Source organism: Lathamus discolor, chromosome 1 (genome assembly GCF_037157495.1).
Source record: "Lathamus discolor isolate bLatDis1 chromosome 1, bLatDis1.hap1, whole genome shotgun sequence".
Classification (NCBI taxonomy): Eukaryota; Metazoa; Chordata; class Aves; order Psittaciformes; family Psittacidae; genus Lathamus; species Lathamus discolor.
In genome coordinates this window covers 27,929,383-27,945,094 of record NC_088884.1, presented here as the reverse complement: position 1 = coordinate 27,945,094, position 15,712 = coordinate 27,929,383, and the positions used below count along the sequence as shown (strand labels likewise).

At 39.1% G+C, this 15,712-nt stretch overlaps 1 protein-coding gene across 10 annotated transcripts in view; it reads left to right on the top strand.

Annotated features, from left to right (window-relative positions):
- CPNE8 (copine 8) overlaps window positions 1-15,712 on the top strand; it is a 99,321-nt gene that overhangs the window by 41,181 nt on the left and 42,428 nt on the right. For 6 of the 10 annotated variants that reach the window (XR_010609772.1, XM_065665627.1, XM_065665614.1 and 3 more), the window contains 3 exons: window positions 8,707-8,770; window positions 11,044-11,147; window positions 12,882-12,986. The exons of 2 other annotated variants lie outside the window; for them this stretch is intronic. Coding sequence is in view for 7 of the 8 variants with exons in the window: in XM_065665627.1 (XP_065521699.1) it covers window positions 8,707-8,770; window positions 11,044-11,147; window positions 12,882-12,986 (273 nt within the window). In the remaining variant the exon portion in view is untranslated. Of the gene's footprint in view, window positions 1-8,706; window positions 8,771-11,043; window positions 11,148-12,881; window positions 12,987-15,712 lie in introns of those variants that run through there. 2 more of the 10 variants (XM_065665631.1, XM_065665654.1) reach the window with 2 other exon arrangements.

Below are 15,712 nucleotides of genomic sequence, written 5' to 3'. Positions count from 1 at the left end.
GATGTTGACACTCTGTCACTTCCCCTCCTCAACTGGACAAGGGAGAGAAACTGTAACAAAAGTGTCATGGGTTGAGATAAGGACAGGGAGAGATCACTCAGCAATTGCTGTCATGGGCAAAACAGGCTCGACTCGGGGGAAGAAATACTTCAATTTATTACCAATCAAATCGGAGTAGAGTAATAAGAAATAAAATCAAATCTTAAAAACAGCTTCCCCCTGCTCCTCCCTTCTTCCTGGGCTTAACTTCTGATTTCTCTATGTCCTCCCTACAGGGGGACAGGGAATGGGGGCTGTGGTCAGTTCATCACATGTCTCTGACGCTCCTTCCTCCTTAGGAGGGAGGCTCCTCACACTCTTCCCTGCTGCAGTATGGGGTCGCTCCAATAGGAGACAGTCCTCCACAGACTTCTCCAACATGAGTCCTCACAGGCTACAGTTTTTCAGCCTGAACTGCTCCAGTGTGGGTCCCTTCCGTGGGTGCAGCCCTTCAGAAACGGACTGCTCCAGTGTGGGTCCCCTGTGGGGTCACAAGTACTGCAGCAAACCTGCACCAGCCTGGGCTCTTCTCTCCATGGGGCCACAGGTCCTGCCAGGAGCCTGCTCCAGCACGGGATTCCCATGGGGTCACAGCCTCCTTTAGGCATTTCCCTGGTCCAGCGTAGGATCCTCCCTGGGCTGCAGGTGGAGATCTGCTCCACCGTGGACCTCCAGTGGCTGCAGGTGGAGATCTGCTCCTCCATGGGCTACAGGGGCACAGCAGCCTCATCATGGGGTGTACCACGGGCTGCTGGGGAATCTCTGCTCCAGTGCCTGCAGCACCTTCTTCCCTCCTGCACTGATGCAAGTGTCTGTAGGGATGTTTTTCTCTTATATTCTCAGTCCTCTCTCCAGCTACAATTGCTCCTGCCCTGTAACTTTTTCTCCTTCTTAACTTTGTTGTCCCGATGTGTACCATCATTGCTGATGAGCTCAGCCTCGCCATGGTGCAGATCCATCTTGAAGCCAGCTGCATTGGTTCAGTGGGACGGGGCGAAGCTTCTAGCAGCTTCTCACAGGAGCCACCCTTCCAGCCCTTCTGCTTCCAAAACCTTGCCGTGCAAAACCAGTACGCTGCTGTCACCATCACTACTGCAACCTACTTTAACAATATGATTCATATTCTCTTTATATTCATAATTGAGATCAGTAATAAAAGCATTTTTGCTGAATTTGTAGGAGTTCCGAATATAGTTTGGTCACCTGATCTCTGTATTTACAGACTCGGTCTTCATGATAATTCCTTAGCAATCCTCCCTGCCCCCTCCACAACCTTTCCTGCCCTCCTCACCCTCCTTTCCCAAGGACTACACCACTGCCTTTTGGGGCTTAATTGTCCTATACATAAGCAGTTCTATTAATATCACTACATGTTCCCTTCTCTATATTGGAGGGACTGTGCACCCTGGGAACAGCTTCATTTTAAGGGTATTTCACTCTGCAGATGAGTCAGGTTTCAGTATCTGCAGCGTAATTCAGCAAAACTCTTAGAAACACACTATCTAAACTTAAAAACACATCTATGCACATGTTAACGTATCTTAGAAGTAGTGCTACATCACTGTATCGCTTCCTTCAATAACCTGAAAAGCTACCCAGAAAAGGTACTTTAAAATTCTGTCATTTTCCTGGTGTCATCAAGGTTTGCAGATGAACTTTAACTTTTAAAATGTCCTTCAACTTCAGTAGCTAATGACAAGTTGTCTGCAATAAATATTGTATAAAACTCAACACTAAGCAAAGGTAACACTTCCCCCCCCCAAAAAATAATCTAATCCAAACACCCCAGATCAACCCCCTAAATCCCTAAGATTGATTGCAACAGTTTTATGAGTGGTAAATTGCTGTTTAATTTATTATGGCTACTGTGGAGCAGTAGGAAACTGCTGATTGTATTCTAGCTCCTGCAAAAATCCCCCTACAAACACACAATGAAGAATCAGCTGATCAAATTTCTCATACAATCATACAAAATGGTTAACTTCTGAAAATAGGGTTGTTATTAAACAAGAGTGTTTTGCAGTTCTCCTCTTAATCCCATTCTGGATATTAAACTTTTAAAAGCCTGTCCAGGAAATAGCCTTGAGGACAAGTATAGTTAAGTGATACAATAGAAGAGGTGTGTTAGATTGTGTGACTGAAAAAGCTTTTCTGCAAACAAAGGAGAAGAGTTTGGGTTGGAAAAGACCTTAAGATCATCTAATTCCAGTCCCCCTCACACTAAACCATGTCACCCAAGGCTCTGTCCAACCTGGCACTTGAACACTGCCAGGGATGGAGCATTCACAACTTCCCTGGGCAACCCATTCCAGTGCCTCACCACCCTCACAGTAAAGAACTTCTTCCTTATATCCAATCTAAACTTCCCCTGTTTAAGTTTTAACCCATTACTCCTTGTCCTATCACTGCAGTCCCTGATGAAGAGTCCCTCTCCGGCATCCTTCTAGGCCCCCTTCAGATACTGGAAGGCTGCTCTGAGGTCTCCACGCAGCCTTCTCTTCTGCAGGCTGAACAGCCCCAACTTTCTTAGCCTCTCATATTTAGTAAGGCAAATCTTGCTGACTTCTTGAAGCTCTTTTATAGATTTTTCTTTCTGAAAAGTGGTAAATTATTCAGCACACTACACTTTTTTTTTTTCTGAGAAAATTCCTGAAGTTTGTTTTAAACATGTAGGTAAACATCATCCATTCAGCAGTTTATTATCACTTGATACAGGTTAAGTGAAGTCTGATGTGACTAACAGGAAGGAAAAGATACCAGTGAAGATTCTATGGAAAAAAGGTCTTACAATTATTTCACAGTTGTGTGGGGCTGTGTAATGCATTTTTCTCTTGGGTAAACAAGCATTGTTCAGGTCTGGCTTCTGATACTCTGTTGTATGGCATTTACTAAATGGACCCAAATCAGTTGTCCACCTAAAAGACTTTGAAATATAACTTCCTTTTGGTATATGTGATGTGGGTAGATATTTGTTAATGAGAAAGTGTTCATGACTTTTTATCAGCTCTTCCCAGTGTTCAGATTTTATTTTGTCATTGGTGCTTTTGACAGTGCTGTGGCTAGACAACTCTCCCTGGTTGGTTGTTCACTCTGAGGTCTGGATACCTTGGTGACTAGGAGACATCTGTTGTCTTACTTTATTCATTAAACTGTAGCATTGCATTTCGGCATTATTTGCTTATTGGCATGTGTTTAGTGTCTCTTAATATTCATATAGCAGTAATTCAGTTGGCAATATCGCATGTCTTCTGTTCTTAAGGATATTTCCTACTTTGAATTTACCCTTCTTTTTACAAAGTCAAGTCCGCATTCGCATGATTTGGATGTTCTTTATGAACTGTGACTAGAGTTCAGAGAGCTTTTTCTCTTCACAGTATTTCTGAAGGTCGTCATCATTCTGTCTTTTCTATTCTCAGCAAGTGGATGTACAAAGAAGAGAATGCCCAGTGCTGTTTTAGTCCCAATCAGCTCCTCTACTGAAGTAGCACTTTTTGTACTTAAGCAGCTTGAGAAGCTTGTATTCCATTTTCTGATTGGCATTCAAGAAAGCTGTGACATTTCTTGGAAATGAAAATTATAAATACTCAAAGCTTGAATTTCAGATCTGTCTACTTCGGACATTTACAAAAGACTCAGGAGATTCAAGACTCCATGGCTGCCATGAGCTGGCTAACTCTAAGTCAGATTGTATATCACCAGGTAAAATTCCCTTAGGATACTCTTGTTCTTCATTAAAACAAAGGTAGATCATCTCAAGCCTAGAGGGTTGACAGACAGTGGTCTGTCAGGCAGACTGAAAAATACCTTGCTGCTAACCTTCATGGTGAGTACAAAAGTGAAGATGTTTTATTTTTCAGAATGTGTATACACACATTTTTCTTTTTTGCCTTCATGACAGGCATGACTTGAAGTTTCATTGGTCTTGCAAGCACCAGCAGATTGTTCATCTGAGGCATGAACCTAGTATTTTTATTTGGTCTTGGCAGTTATGCAGATGTCTCCTGAGCATCCCTTTCTGTTTCTGACGCTATTAAGGGCTTTAAATTCAATGCAGTCTGCCATAGAAGACTCTTGTTCCCAGAATGGAAGTGTGCTGGCCTGTTGTCCTTGTGACTATGAGTGGTTCTGTTCAAGAACATACTTTAGTGTTGCACTTTATTTTAAAGACTGGCCAGATACAGAGATGAACATTTACTTGGGATTATTTCACTTGGAAAGTAAATCCTATCATACAAAGCAGGTGAAATGGGGAACCTGACATTTTAACAGTAATATTTACTCTCTTTACCTGTTGGGTTACTAGATTCATTAAATGGCTTCGCAAGACAAACTCTGTGTGTAAGATTTACTCAGACTGGCCTTGTGTGTCTCAGTTGTGTTAGCACGAAAGGACAAGGTACAGATATATCTACTTCCAGAAATTACACAGCTTCATTTTTCTCTCAACAGAGCATTACCTTCCCAGGCATTGTTCAGCGTTGGATATTTTCATGTTCTGTCTTCCTAGAGAGAAGATGCTAGCCACGTATATAACTGAGCAATGCTTCTTTCAGGATCTACTAAGTGTATTCCTGTAGGGATTCCCTTTAATGATGAGGCAGAGACATTGCAAAGCTTAATGAGTGTTCCATGCTAGTTATTCACATCTGAGTGCTATTGCCTGCTAATGAGGTTGTACTGGAGCCAGCTGGCCTATTTTGGAAATTTCATTCTCCTGCCATCTTTCTGTGAACGTAATTGATAGAAAAACATCTGAACCCTGGAACTGGGACTTCCTATGTATTTGTCCTATCCTCTTATCTGTGGTTGTGACTGCCAGAGAGCTAGGTTTTGTAAATTCAGGGATAAGACTAAATGTTTTAATGATCAGAAAGGTGTTCCTTCCTCTGGCTCATTGCCATTTCAGCTTGCAAAATTGGAGGCTCTGTTTAACCTCTCAGGTTTGAATTCCCAGATAAATTGTCATCTTTCTCCAACTTTACCACCAGTTCCTTTCCATCCTTGTTGAAGCCCAAATGGTTTTCAGAGTGTCTTTTCAAACTTCTGTAGGTGCTGCAGGTGTGGAGTCTCAGTTGTGGAATCATTTGCTCTAAGACAGTTACTCCTCGAGATTGTATCTTATCTAGAGACATGCATATATTGATGAGGACCTTTCATTTGATGGTTTTCTGTTTGATTCCTCTAATAGTCAAATTACTTGCTCCTTCGAATACTGTCCAAAAAGAGATGATTGTTGTAGAGCACCTGCAGGTTCTAGCTCTCAAACCAGTAGGACCCACTGAAACGTAGTTCTTCCTCACATTTTACCTTCTTTTATTCAGTTTGCACCCTATTCACACTTAGACTGGCACATCTGCTGTATCTGTGTCGGATAGCTAGCACTGAGTATTGGAGTTGACAGTAGTTATGCAATACAGATTGCCTCACAATTACCCCACAAACCCTCAGCGTTTCCACATAAATTTACCCTGAGAAACTGGTTGCCTAAACATAAATTCTGTATTGTCACTTCAGTGCTATAGAACCACCTCCATGGCAGCTCAGTACCAGTTACTCATGAAAGTGAAAGAAGACGGGCAGTGGCACTGAATTCTTGATTTAAACAGGTGGAACCTGCTCATCTTCAAGGTAATATTAGTCAGTATTTCTGTGGCAGTGGGAAGGACTGGTCTGTATTGCTGAATCTCTAAGCACTGTATTTTCATACAGTGATAAGACCAGATTAAAATTATTTTGTTATTCTCAGAAGGCATTATTGCTATTTAAAGGTCTTGCCATTTGGCTGATCTGTGACCACTGAAGTTTTTTTCAGGGTGCTGACTTTGTACTTCTGGATTTTTTCCTTAATGAATAGTTTGTAAGGGAATTCATATGAGAGCAAACTCTTTAGTGTCTGCAAATGGCAGAGCACATTTTTATGCTTGTAGTCTCAAGACAAGCATTCAGAGATTGTACTTAATAGTGTCACAAGCTGTAGAGGTCACTTGATAGAGTTTTTAGTTCCTGAATAATGAGAACTTTCTGTTCTGTAGAGAAATTCTGTGCTAACCTCAATTAAGCATTTCACCTCTGTGCCAGCCATCATGGCAATATTATCCTTCCTTTTTAAGGCATGTGTCCTTAAGAACCTTGGAGATACATGAAGCGAAAGCTTACACTAGGTGCTTTTAGATATTACTACATTATGTGTACTTTTCACATCTACTCAACAACCAAGAATTCCTTTTTCTTTTTTTTGCCTACCCATACCCACCTAAATATCTTCAGGGGATTGCCTCTCCAGTTTCCCCAGTCCTTCAGAGTGATAACTGCAGACATATGTATCTCTTGGGATTGGGCAATATTACCAATTAACTGGTTTCCATATTGCTCTTACTACAACATTTCAGAAGTTTTTGAAGCTTCAAGAAGTACTGTTCAAAAGAAAAAAATGCAGCTTTTTTATCTTTTGAAGATCTTTCAGTTTCAATATCCCATTGTTACAGAGGCTAAAATTGGTAATTTTCAGTCTTGAGCTGTAGAAGAGTGGCAGATATAAAACCTTATGACTTGAAGAAGCTGATAAAACTGTGAATTATACCATGTAACATTTGCAATGTCCAGATTATTTTTCCTGTTATTTGAAGAAAGTTCTCTGATTTGGTCTTGAAGTATTGTACTCTATGTCATACCGCATTAAATGGAAGAATGCCATAAGTTTTGTGTGTATATGAATAGTCATTTAAAATTTCACAACTAACCTTGAATAGTTTCCCTATCCACTGTTTTCCTTGTGAAATTCAGACTTACCATGCAGCACTGAGGAGGTCCAGGAGAGCAGTCATGTGCGCCTCTGATGACTGGAAAATGATTGCAGCGGTAAAGGAGCAGCATTCCTTTGTATGTTCCTTATCGTCCTGGGTTCAGCAATAGCAGTCATTTTTTCTCCTTCTTAGTAGCTGGTGCAGCTCTGTGTTTTTTACTTTCAGCCTGGGAACAGTGCTGATAGCACCTATGTTTTTAGTTGTTACTCAGTAATGTTTACTCTGACCAAGGACTCTGAGTCTCATGCTCTGCCAGGGAGGAGGGGAAGCCGGGAGGAAGCAGAGACAGGACACCTGACCCAAACTGACCAAAGAGGTATTCCATACCACAGCACGTCATGCCCACTATATTAACTGAGGGCAGTTAGCTGGAAGGGCTTAGATCACTGCTGGGTCGGGCTGGGTGTCGGTCGGTGGGTGGTGAGAGGTTGTATTCTCTTCCCTTGTTATTTCATTTATTATTATTATCATTGGCGGTAGCAGCAGTGATTTGTGTTATACCTTAGTTACTGGGCTGTTCTTCTCTCAACCCGTGGGAGTTACACTCTTTCGATTCTCCTCCCCATCCCTCTGGGAGCAGGGGGGAGGAAGAGGGGGAGTGAGAGAATGGCTGCATGGTACTGATTTACGGCTGGGCTTAAACCACAACACTTACAGACTTAAAAACCCAACTTCTAAACAGGAGTTTCAGTGAGCTTGCAAAAATTTTCATCAGGATTTGCTCCTATGTTCATAATTTATAAACTTTCATCTGCTTCTTAGAACTATTTTCCCACCAGTTCTTTATTATACCACAGTCTTGGTAAGTCTAGTTAAGTCTCACTTAATGAGAGTTAGAGCATTGTACAACATTTCAAAAGGATCAAGGAAACTAACAAGCAAAATAAGAACAAAAGTAAATGTTTATATTAATGTCTTGTCTTAACAGAAGAACAGGAGTGCCCTCTAGTTCTTTTAGAAAAAAAGAAATGCAATTTTAAAATGTAATATTACCTTACTGTCTTCTTGTAAAGCATTTTTATCCAAATCAGTAACTATGTTCAAGATTTAAACTAAAACTCTGAACTAAAAATGAGCCTAAGAAATAGCATTAGTTTTGGGAAAGAAGATCTACAAGTAATCCCTAAGGTGTGTGTAAACGGACACACACGCAGACGTTCGGCTATTGCAAGCTACTCATTTATAATACAGCGTCATGCAAAAAGTTGCATCTCAATATGTGTATTTCCCATTGCCATGCCCCTCCCTCCTCAAAAAAAGGCTGCTGGCACTGAATGCTGTCAGATTATGTGTGGCTTTTCCATTCCTGTATAGTTCTTTATGTAAGGATCTGTTTTGTGCTCTTTGGTGTTGCAGCAGCATGATATTTATGGCTGTCTAGGTGAATTATAATTTATGTTGCAACTACTGTATCTGATATGGTGAGGTTATTATGTGTCTTCATAGACATTTCAGGCTGGTGTATAGTTTTAAATATTTTTTAGGTATTTTGTTTAAAGAAAATTTGCAAAAGTTTGCTGTTCACAAATCAGTAAGTTGTAGAGTCATCTTTAAATAAAGTGCCAGTGGGAGGGCAAGAAAATAAAGATTCTGGTATTGTCATTTCATCCCATTAAGCTTTTCATGCTATTTCTTTAAAAATTAAACTGATTTGTTTCTTGCTAGTTAGAACAAATACACAACTCATGTACCAATTCACGTAGGATAAGTCAACTTTTTTACACAGGACAAGTGTCAAAAAGGGTGATTGTACAGCATGTCAGCAGTTTTGTGACTTGAAAGCTTCCCTTGTGTTTATCTGTCAGCTGTAACTTTCATAAATGGTATCAAGGAGCTGAGGTGATGTAGTTGTATTTTCTTGCAGAGGAATTCCTGGGAAGAAATGTGGGACAGTCATAGTAACAGCAGAGGAGCTAGGCTGTTGCCGAGTAAGTGTCTGTTCATTGCTTTTTGAAATATTAAATTTTGTGATTTACACAGCACCAGATTCTTAAAGGTATGATGTAGAAATCTACATTTTGTGACATATGGAATTTAGAGTACCTTTTTCCTATGAGTTACTCTTAGTTTTAGATAGAAGCAGCAGAAAAAAGAATCAGCATCAAGGTTTTGATTCTTAGATGAATCTGTAATCTTTATTTCCCCAACTAATCAATCATATTTTAATCTCTTATTTTTATTATTTTTAACAAAGATCTATTTGTTTCAGCCATGGAATTATATTTCCATTATGGAAGGGAACATTACATGAACATCAAAGTAAAATTTGGGATTTTTAACCTTATAATTAAAAGGCAGTGGGGAATTTGGCTGGTGAAGGGGAAAGACCTGGTGAGGAATTTTTTTCCTGGTATTCTGGGTTTATCCTCCAAGATAAGCATTTTTATCCCAGTTGTAACAAACTATTTAAAAACCACAAATATGTCATAAAATCCATAATCAGAAGAGGTTTGTGGTTTTTTTTCTTTCCCTTTTAAGGAGACAAATACTGGGTGCCTTCCAAGGCCCACGTGTTCTTCCAGGTTCACCCCACTCGGGTTTTACATACATGATGACTAGTTCAAAATCACTGAAGAGAACTTGTGAAGAATTTGGAGCTCAGTCTCTCTTGCACTCTCTTCTGTGTTGCCTGTCATGCTCTTTAATGTGCACACCCTCTCACTCAATCTATCACCATGTCTTGAATACCTTCACTGAGATATTTTTCTTCCTAGGTTTATTCATTATTTGGAATAATTCTCATTTGATCTTCTGAGTTTTTTTACCAAACATTTATAGCTCATATTCAGAATAGCAAAGATTTTTAGAATCACTGAATTGCTGAAATTGGAAGACACCTTGGGAGATTGCTTAGTCCAACCTTCTTGCTCTTCATAGAGCAGGTTACTTGGGGCTCTGTGCAGTCGGGTTTTGAATGCATCCAAGAAGACTCCATAGTCTCTCTGTTTCAGTGTTTTGCCACAGCCACAGCAAAAATTTTTTTCTTGTATTTAAATGGAATTTGCTGTGCTTCAATTTGCACTTATTACCACTTGTTCTTCCACTTCATATCACTAAGCAGAGTCTGTTTACTCCTTTCCATCAGCTGTTTATACATATTGATAAGATCCCTTCTCTTTTTCAGGCTAAATAATTGCAGGTGTTAGCCTCTCACCGTATGAAAGATGGTCCACTCCCTTAGAGTGGCCTCACCAGTGCTGTGTCACTTCCTTCAGCTTTCTGTCAGCATTCTTCCCAATGCAGTCCAGGAGGCCATTTGCCACCTTTGTTGCCAAAGGCACATTGGTCAGCTTGGTGCCCACCAAGGCCTGCTAGTCCTTTCCTGAAAAGCTGCTTTCCAGCTCTGTGTTGCATAAGCTGCGCTGGGGTTATTCCTCTCCAAGTGCAGTACTTGGCATTTCCCTCTGTGGAACTCTGTGAGGTTCGTGTTAGTTTGTTTTCCTAGCCAAGTCATAGAAGGCTTTTGTCCTTTGTCACCTGGTCCCCTGCTGTACTCAGGGCTAATCCCACATTTTCCTTAAGTCTTCCTCTTGCTGCTGTTACACCTGTAGACCAGTCTTCCAGCAGACCCTGCTCCAGTTAGCAGGTGAGCCTGCAGATTTATCTTTGCATGTATAATCCTCGTGTTCTTAACTCAACCCAAAGAGATGAACTGTGTGTGACTATCACTTAGCCTGCCCACAGCAAAGAAACTCTTCTTGTTTGTCATCAGAAGGGGTGTATTTCATATGTTCCAGGCTCATTTTCTGGAAGCTTCTAGACTCTTAATAGCAAGCTACTAAGCCACTTGCTTTACAGACAGCAGGAGCAGACAACTTCAGGTTCCAGTCATTGAAGAGATGAGGCTTACTCATGTCTCACTGGAGTTTCTAACATTAATTCTATTATGCCTTCCTTGCCTGTGCATCTATTTCCTTGAGGCTGCAATTTTGCATGTCAGAAAATAATGGGAAAGTCCCGAGGCGTTTAGCACAGAAATATACCTGTCCTCTGCAGCCGCTACAGAAGAATTCTTGGTTCCAGCAGCTCAAACTGCGCTAAAAGGATGTGGCAGGAATGCAAATATGTAGAGGGCATCTAGAAGACAGATACCCTCATTATTTTGTTTTCTATTTACATGATTATTAGTGAATTTTGCTTTTCTATTTTAGTGTAATAAACTGCATGCTGTATGTAATTTTTTCTATATTACCCATTTCAGGATTCAGTTTTAATGCAGTTTTGTGCGAACAAGCTAGACAAGAAGGACTTTTTTGGCAAATCTGATCCTTTCCTCGTATTTCATCGAAGCAACGAAGATGGCAGGTAGATGCCTGTTAAGTATTTCTGCTGCTAAACAGTAGGCAATTTACTTATTTGCAGGTGGTAATATAATTTTAATTTTTAATGTGTCAGATTAAGCTGTTTCTTTGATCGTGTTTGTTGGATTTAAGAATCTAAAGTTATGCAGTACAAGAATTAAACTATTGTAACAAATAGATCAAGTATTGCAGCTCAGGGTTTTAAGAGTTAAATGTATGATAAATACAGAGCACTATGAAAGTTAATTGTAATAAAAATAGTAAAATAGTATTAATTTTGCTAAGAAAAGTATGCATTTATGTTAAATAGAATTCTCAAAGAAAATTGAATATGTTAATCCTAAGAAATTGTTTTAGATAAAAAGATACCGCAAATTTGGAAATATCTTTTATCTTTTGTCAGACTTCTAGGAAATAGAATTCGAAAATACCTTAAATAGATATTTATTTGTTTGCGTGTTTGTTTTTTCTTTTTTTATCAAGTGAGTGGCAGTTTGCTACATTTATGCTTTAATTTGTTAAAGTAGGTTAATCTCTCTTGTTCTGCTGCCAAGACTCGATGTGCTAACTTCAGGTCAACATACTACTTACGTGGGAGGTCTACTGGCAATTTTTCTTGGAAGCTGATAGTCGTCACATATAACTTCATATTGAACCATAGGCTAGACATATATGATATTACTTGTTTGAGTAACTTAACTGAAACAGGTGTTAATATAAACCTATGTATGGGTCTGTGTGTCTCTTCCCTGCTCCTTTCCTTTCGGAGGCAGATTATAGAAACAACTTTGTTAATAAGCGCTGAATATCTTAAATTGCGAGCCTAGAGGAGTTAGGGCTCTTTTGTGACTTGCATTAAGGTCATTAGTGGAATTTCTCTGGGCATTCACTGAGAGTGCTCGTATATGCAGTTTCTCTTAGCCTTGAGTGCCATGCTTCTCCACTTCCTTCCAAGAGGTGAGTGTTGAGCCACTGGGTCTTTATTGGTCTCCTAAATCCAGCAGTGGTCAGAAGGATGCTCACTTTTCTGTCTCAACTTCAGGCATGCCTTCTGAGCCATAGCCAGGATAAAAACAGGCCTTTGGAACATAAAGAAGATACTCCCTTACAGGACAGCTTTAGTCACATCTGTATGTAGAATTTCAATAGTGATTTCACCAGTGACCTTGCCTCCTATTTTCTTTTGAACAATTCAGTCCCCAAGGCAAGGATTTAAAACGTGCTCTTTAATATTGCATTATTTAGAGAAAGCATGAGAAAAGGTGATCATAGGGTCTTAAGGAGCCTTATAGGTTTTAGCTGAGACAGCCCTGGTTAAAAAATCATAGACATAAAATGGGGAACAAGAATCAGAAAGCCGGGACACCCTTAGCTCCATTTCTTAATCTGTACCAGACCGCTTTCTTTCTGGATCTGTGGCTGATTCCTGGCTGTACAAGGACTGTTTAAATAAGTAGGATGGAGGCTGCTTTTGCCTGAAGTCACTCACTGGATACTTGTAAATCTTGCTAAAGTTTGGGGTAAAAACTTTTAGGTTTAAAGTTGTTGAGCACCCTAGTGTGTTATCTCTCTCAGTCCCATCCATCCTCCTCAGTTCTTCCTCCTCTCTGATGTCACTGCATTTCTTTTTTAGTTATCTTAAAGTCTATTTGGACATTGTGCGAATGAATAGAGATTCCGTGTCTGGTGACACAAAAGAAAAAGTAAATAAATTAAAATTATTTTTTTTTTATTACAGTTTTACAATCTGCCACAAAACTGAAGTCATAAAAAATACATTAAATCCAGTGTGGCAGGCGTTCAAGATTTCTGTCAGAGCACTGTGTAATGGAGACTATGACCGGTAAGCTATAGGTTAAACTTTCTTAGCATACACAATTCTTCCCCCCCCAACTCATGTGTTTTTTTCTCTGTGAGTTTTTCTATGCAGTTCAGTTCCTGATGCTGTTAAGGTTATTTAATCACAATTTTGAAAGGATAATATGTATTCAAAGTCATTCGTCACATTAAAGAATTTAATAAATCCAGTATAGTAACTCTGTAGGAAATGTTAGTGGTGATTTCTGGAAAAAAAATACTTTGCTCTCTATGGTGTGATTAAGAGTTAAAAAAAAAGACTAATTTGAAGAAAGGCCACTGTTCCTAGTGTGCAAAGTATTTTTAATAATGTTTCAATGAAAAATAATGATGATCCATCTTCCTTTTGTGACATTGTAATGTCAGAGGATGCTGATAAATGAAAGCGTTTAAAATATATAAGGTAAGATTCTAAGTAGATAGGAAATGCAGAAGGTAATCATCATCTTAGGATTTGAAGTTTTCTGTGATCCCATGCAAAAGGATCCACTTTTGGTTGGTTATAATCATAATAATACCATGTTTTTAATCAGTCCTTCCCCAGTAGTAACAAGCAAAATAGTTACATTGAGGAATGGTGGATATTTTTAGACTCCTTAAAACACGGACATGCTAACTTATAGCAATATCAGCAAGAAAAGTGTTTAGCTTCCTATTGATGACTTCTTGCTCTGTTGTCACCATTCATATTTTTGAAATACATTTAGGTATTGGTGTTATTATTAAGTACCCAGTTAAATTTCTGGTGGTTTATCTATCTCTGCTACTTAAAATCTGGAGTACTGGAATTATTTTAAGTAAGACTCTGAGGAAGCAGAAATTTATCACTTAGTCATAATGCTTTTAGCAGTCTTGAGTGCAATATTTAGTTTAAAATCATGAAGAAAATGTTTGAAGACTAGAATAAAAATATGCATAATACCTAAGCTGAATGTGGTAGATAGGTGTGCTAAGGTTCAGTTCACCTTTATGTAGACTACAAGAGATGTAGAATGCACTTGTCTGGGTACTTCAGAGGCAAAAGGTGTGTTATCTTATTGATTAAAATACAAAAAGGTTCAGTACTGCATTCTGTTAAACATGAACTAATGTTTCAAGCAGCAGAAGCCAAATCCTTTGTTGAAATATATTACTGCATGTAGGGAATTTAAGTAAGACTTTGCTTAAATTGGTAATTTTCCTGTGAGTGTGTCTTTAATCTGTAATTTAAGTAGTTGCTTCTCTACCTCAACTTTTATTTTCAGCTTCCATATACATGATTGCCATTCCTTCATATGCACTTTATGTTACTGTAATACAACATGATTTTAGCATGTCATAACTCCACTGCATTATTTTATCAAGCTAATTATTCCATGAAACATACACTAAAATTATTTTAATTGCTTACCATGAAAACCAAGTCTTCCAGGGAAGCATTCCTTAAAATTATAATTTACTAGCTAATGCCAGAGGATAAACAAATCAACTCTTGAATCAACTGACAATCTCAGTAGTCAATATGAAAAAGCAGGACAGTAGAAAGTGCTTATATACACTAGACTAAGTAGAGTGCTTTCACAGTCATAAAGCTCTGTTTTTATAAATGGCTTATTACAAAGTCAAAAGCTAGTTGATTTGTGATTATTATTTTTTTTTTCCCAGGAAAGTGGTATTAATTTATCATTTTGGGAGGGAATGGACCTTTTTAGAGTTTTCTGCCAGATCTTTGCTTTATTTTATGTATGATCACAGAATCATAGAATGGTTTAGTTTGGAAGGGATCAACTTAGATCAAACCAGTTTCTTCTTCCAGATTAGCAAACAGTTCTCCTTAGTCAGAATCAAACCTAAACTACTCATTCTCAAGTTATATCCTCCGTGAAACCATGCCCTTCCTCATTTGTAGCAACATTTGGGCACCTTGGACACTGCCATTGCATTTCTGTCTGTGGTACAGAGAAAATATCTGTTCCAAGATGGATAACAAAGGAAAAGAGCTTTTGTCATGGCCAACAGCTTCTGTTTCTGGACAACTCATCTGTCACCTAATACATCATATTATACCTTTCTTAAACATGAATACTGCCTGCTGCTCTTCAGGCATAGAAAATTATCAAATTTTGGTACGAACCAGTATTTCTTGGGAAGTAATATGAGGCTTGTGTTCCATTATTCTTGAAAATAAAGCCAGAAGTAAAAATGGCTGCATATGGTATTTTTGAGATATTCAAGTTCTGACCATTTACTCTTGTCTCATACTGGAATGCCTGAGACATGACTACTACATGAGTCTACTTAACAATTCTCATTCACATTACAGAATCAAGATGTCAAACGTATAGGGAATGTCACAGCTCTGAAAGAAGTCTCCTTTTCTCATGAGAATACTTAGTCATAGAATCATAGAACAGTTTGGCTTGGAAGGGACCTTCAAAGATCTTCTAGATTCAACCCCTTGCCACAGGCAGGGACATCTTCCACTAGACCACGTTGCTCCAAGCCCTGTCCAGCCTGGCCTTGAACATTGCCAGGGATGAAGCATTTACCACTTCTTTGGGCAACCCATTCCAGCGCCTCACCACCATCAAAATAAAGAACTTCCTTGTGTGCAACCTGAACTTCCCCTGTTTAAGTTTGAACCTGTTACTCCTTATCTTGTCACTGCAGTCCCTGATGAAGAATCCCTCTCCAGCATCCTTGTAGGCTCCCTTCAGATACTGGAAGCTGCTG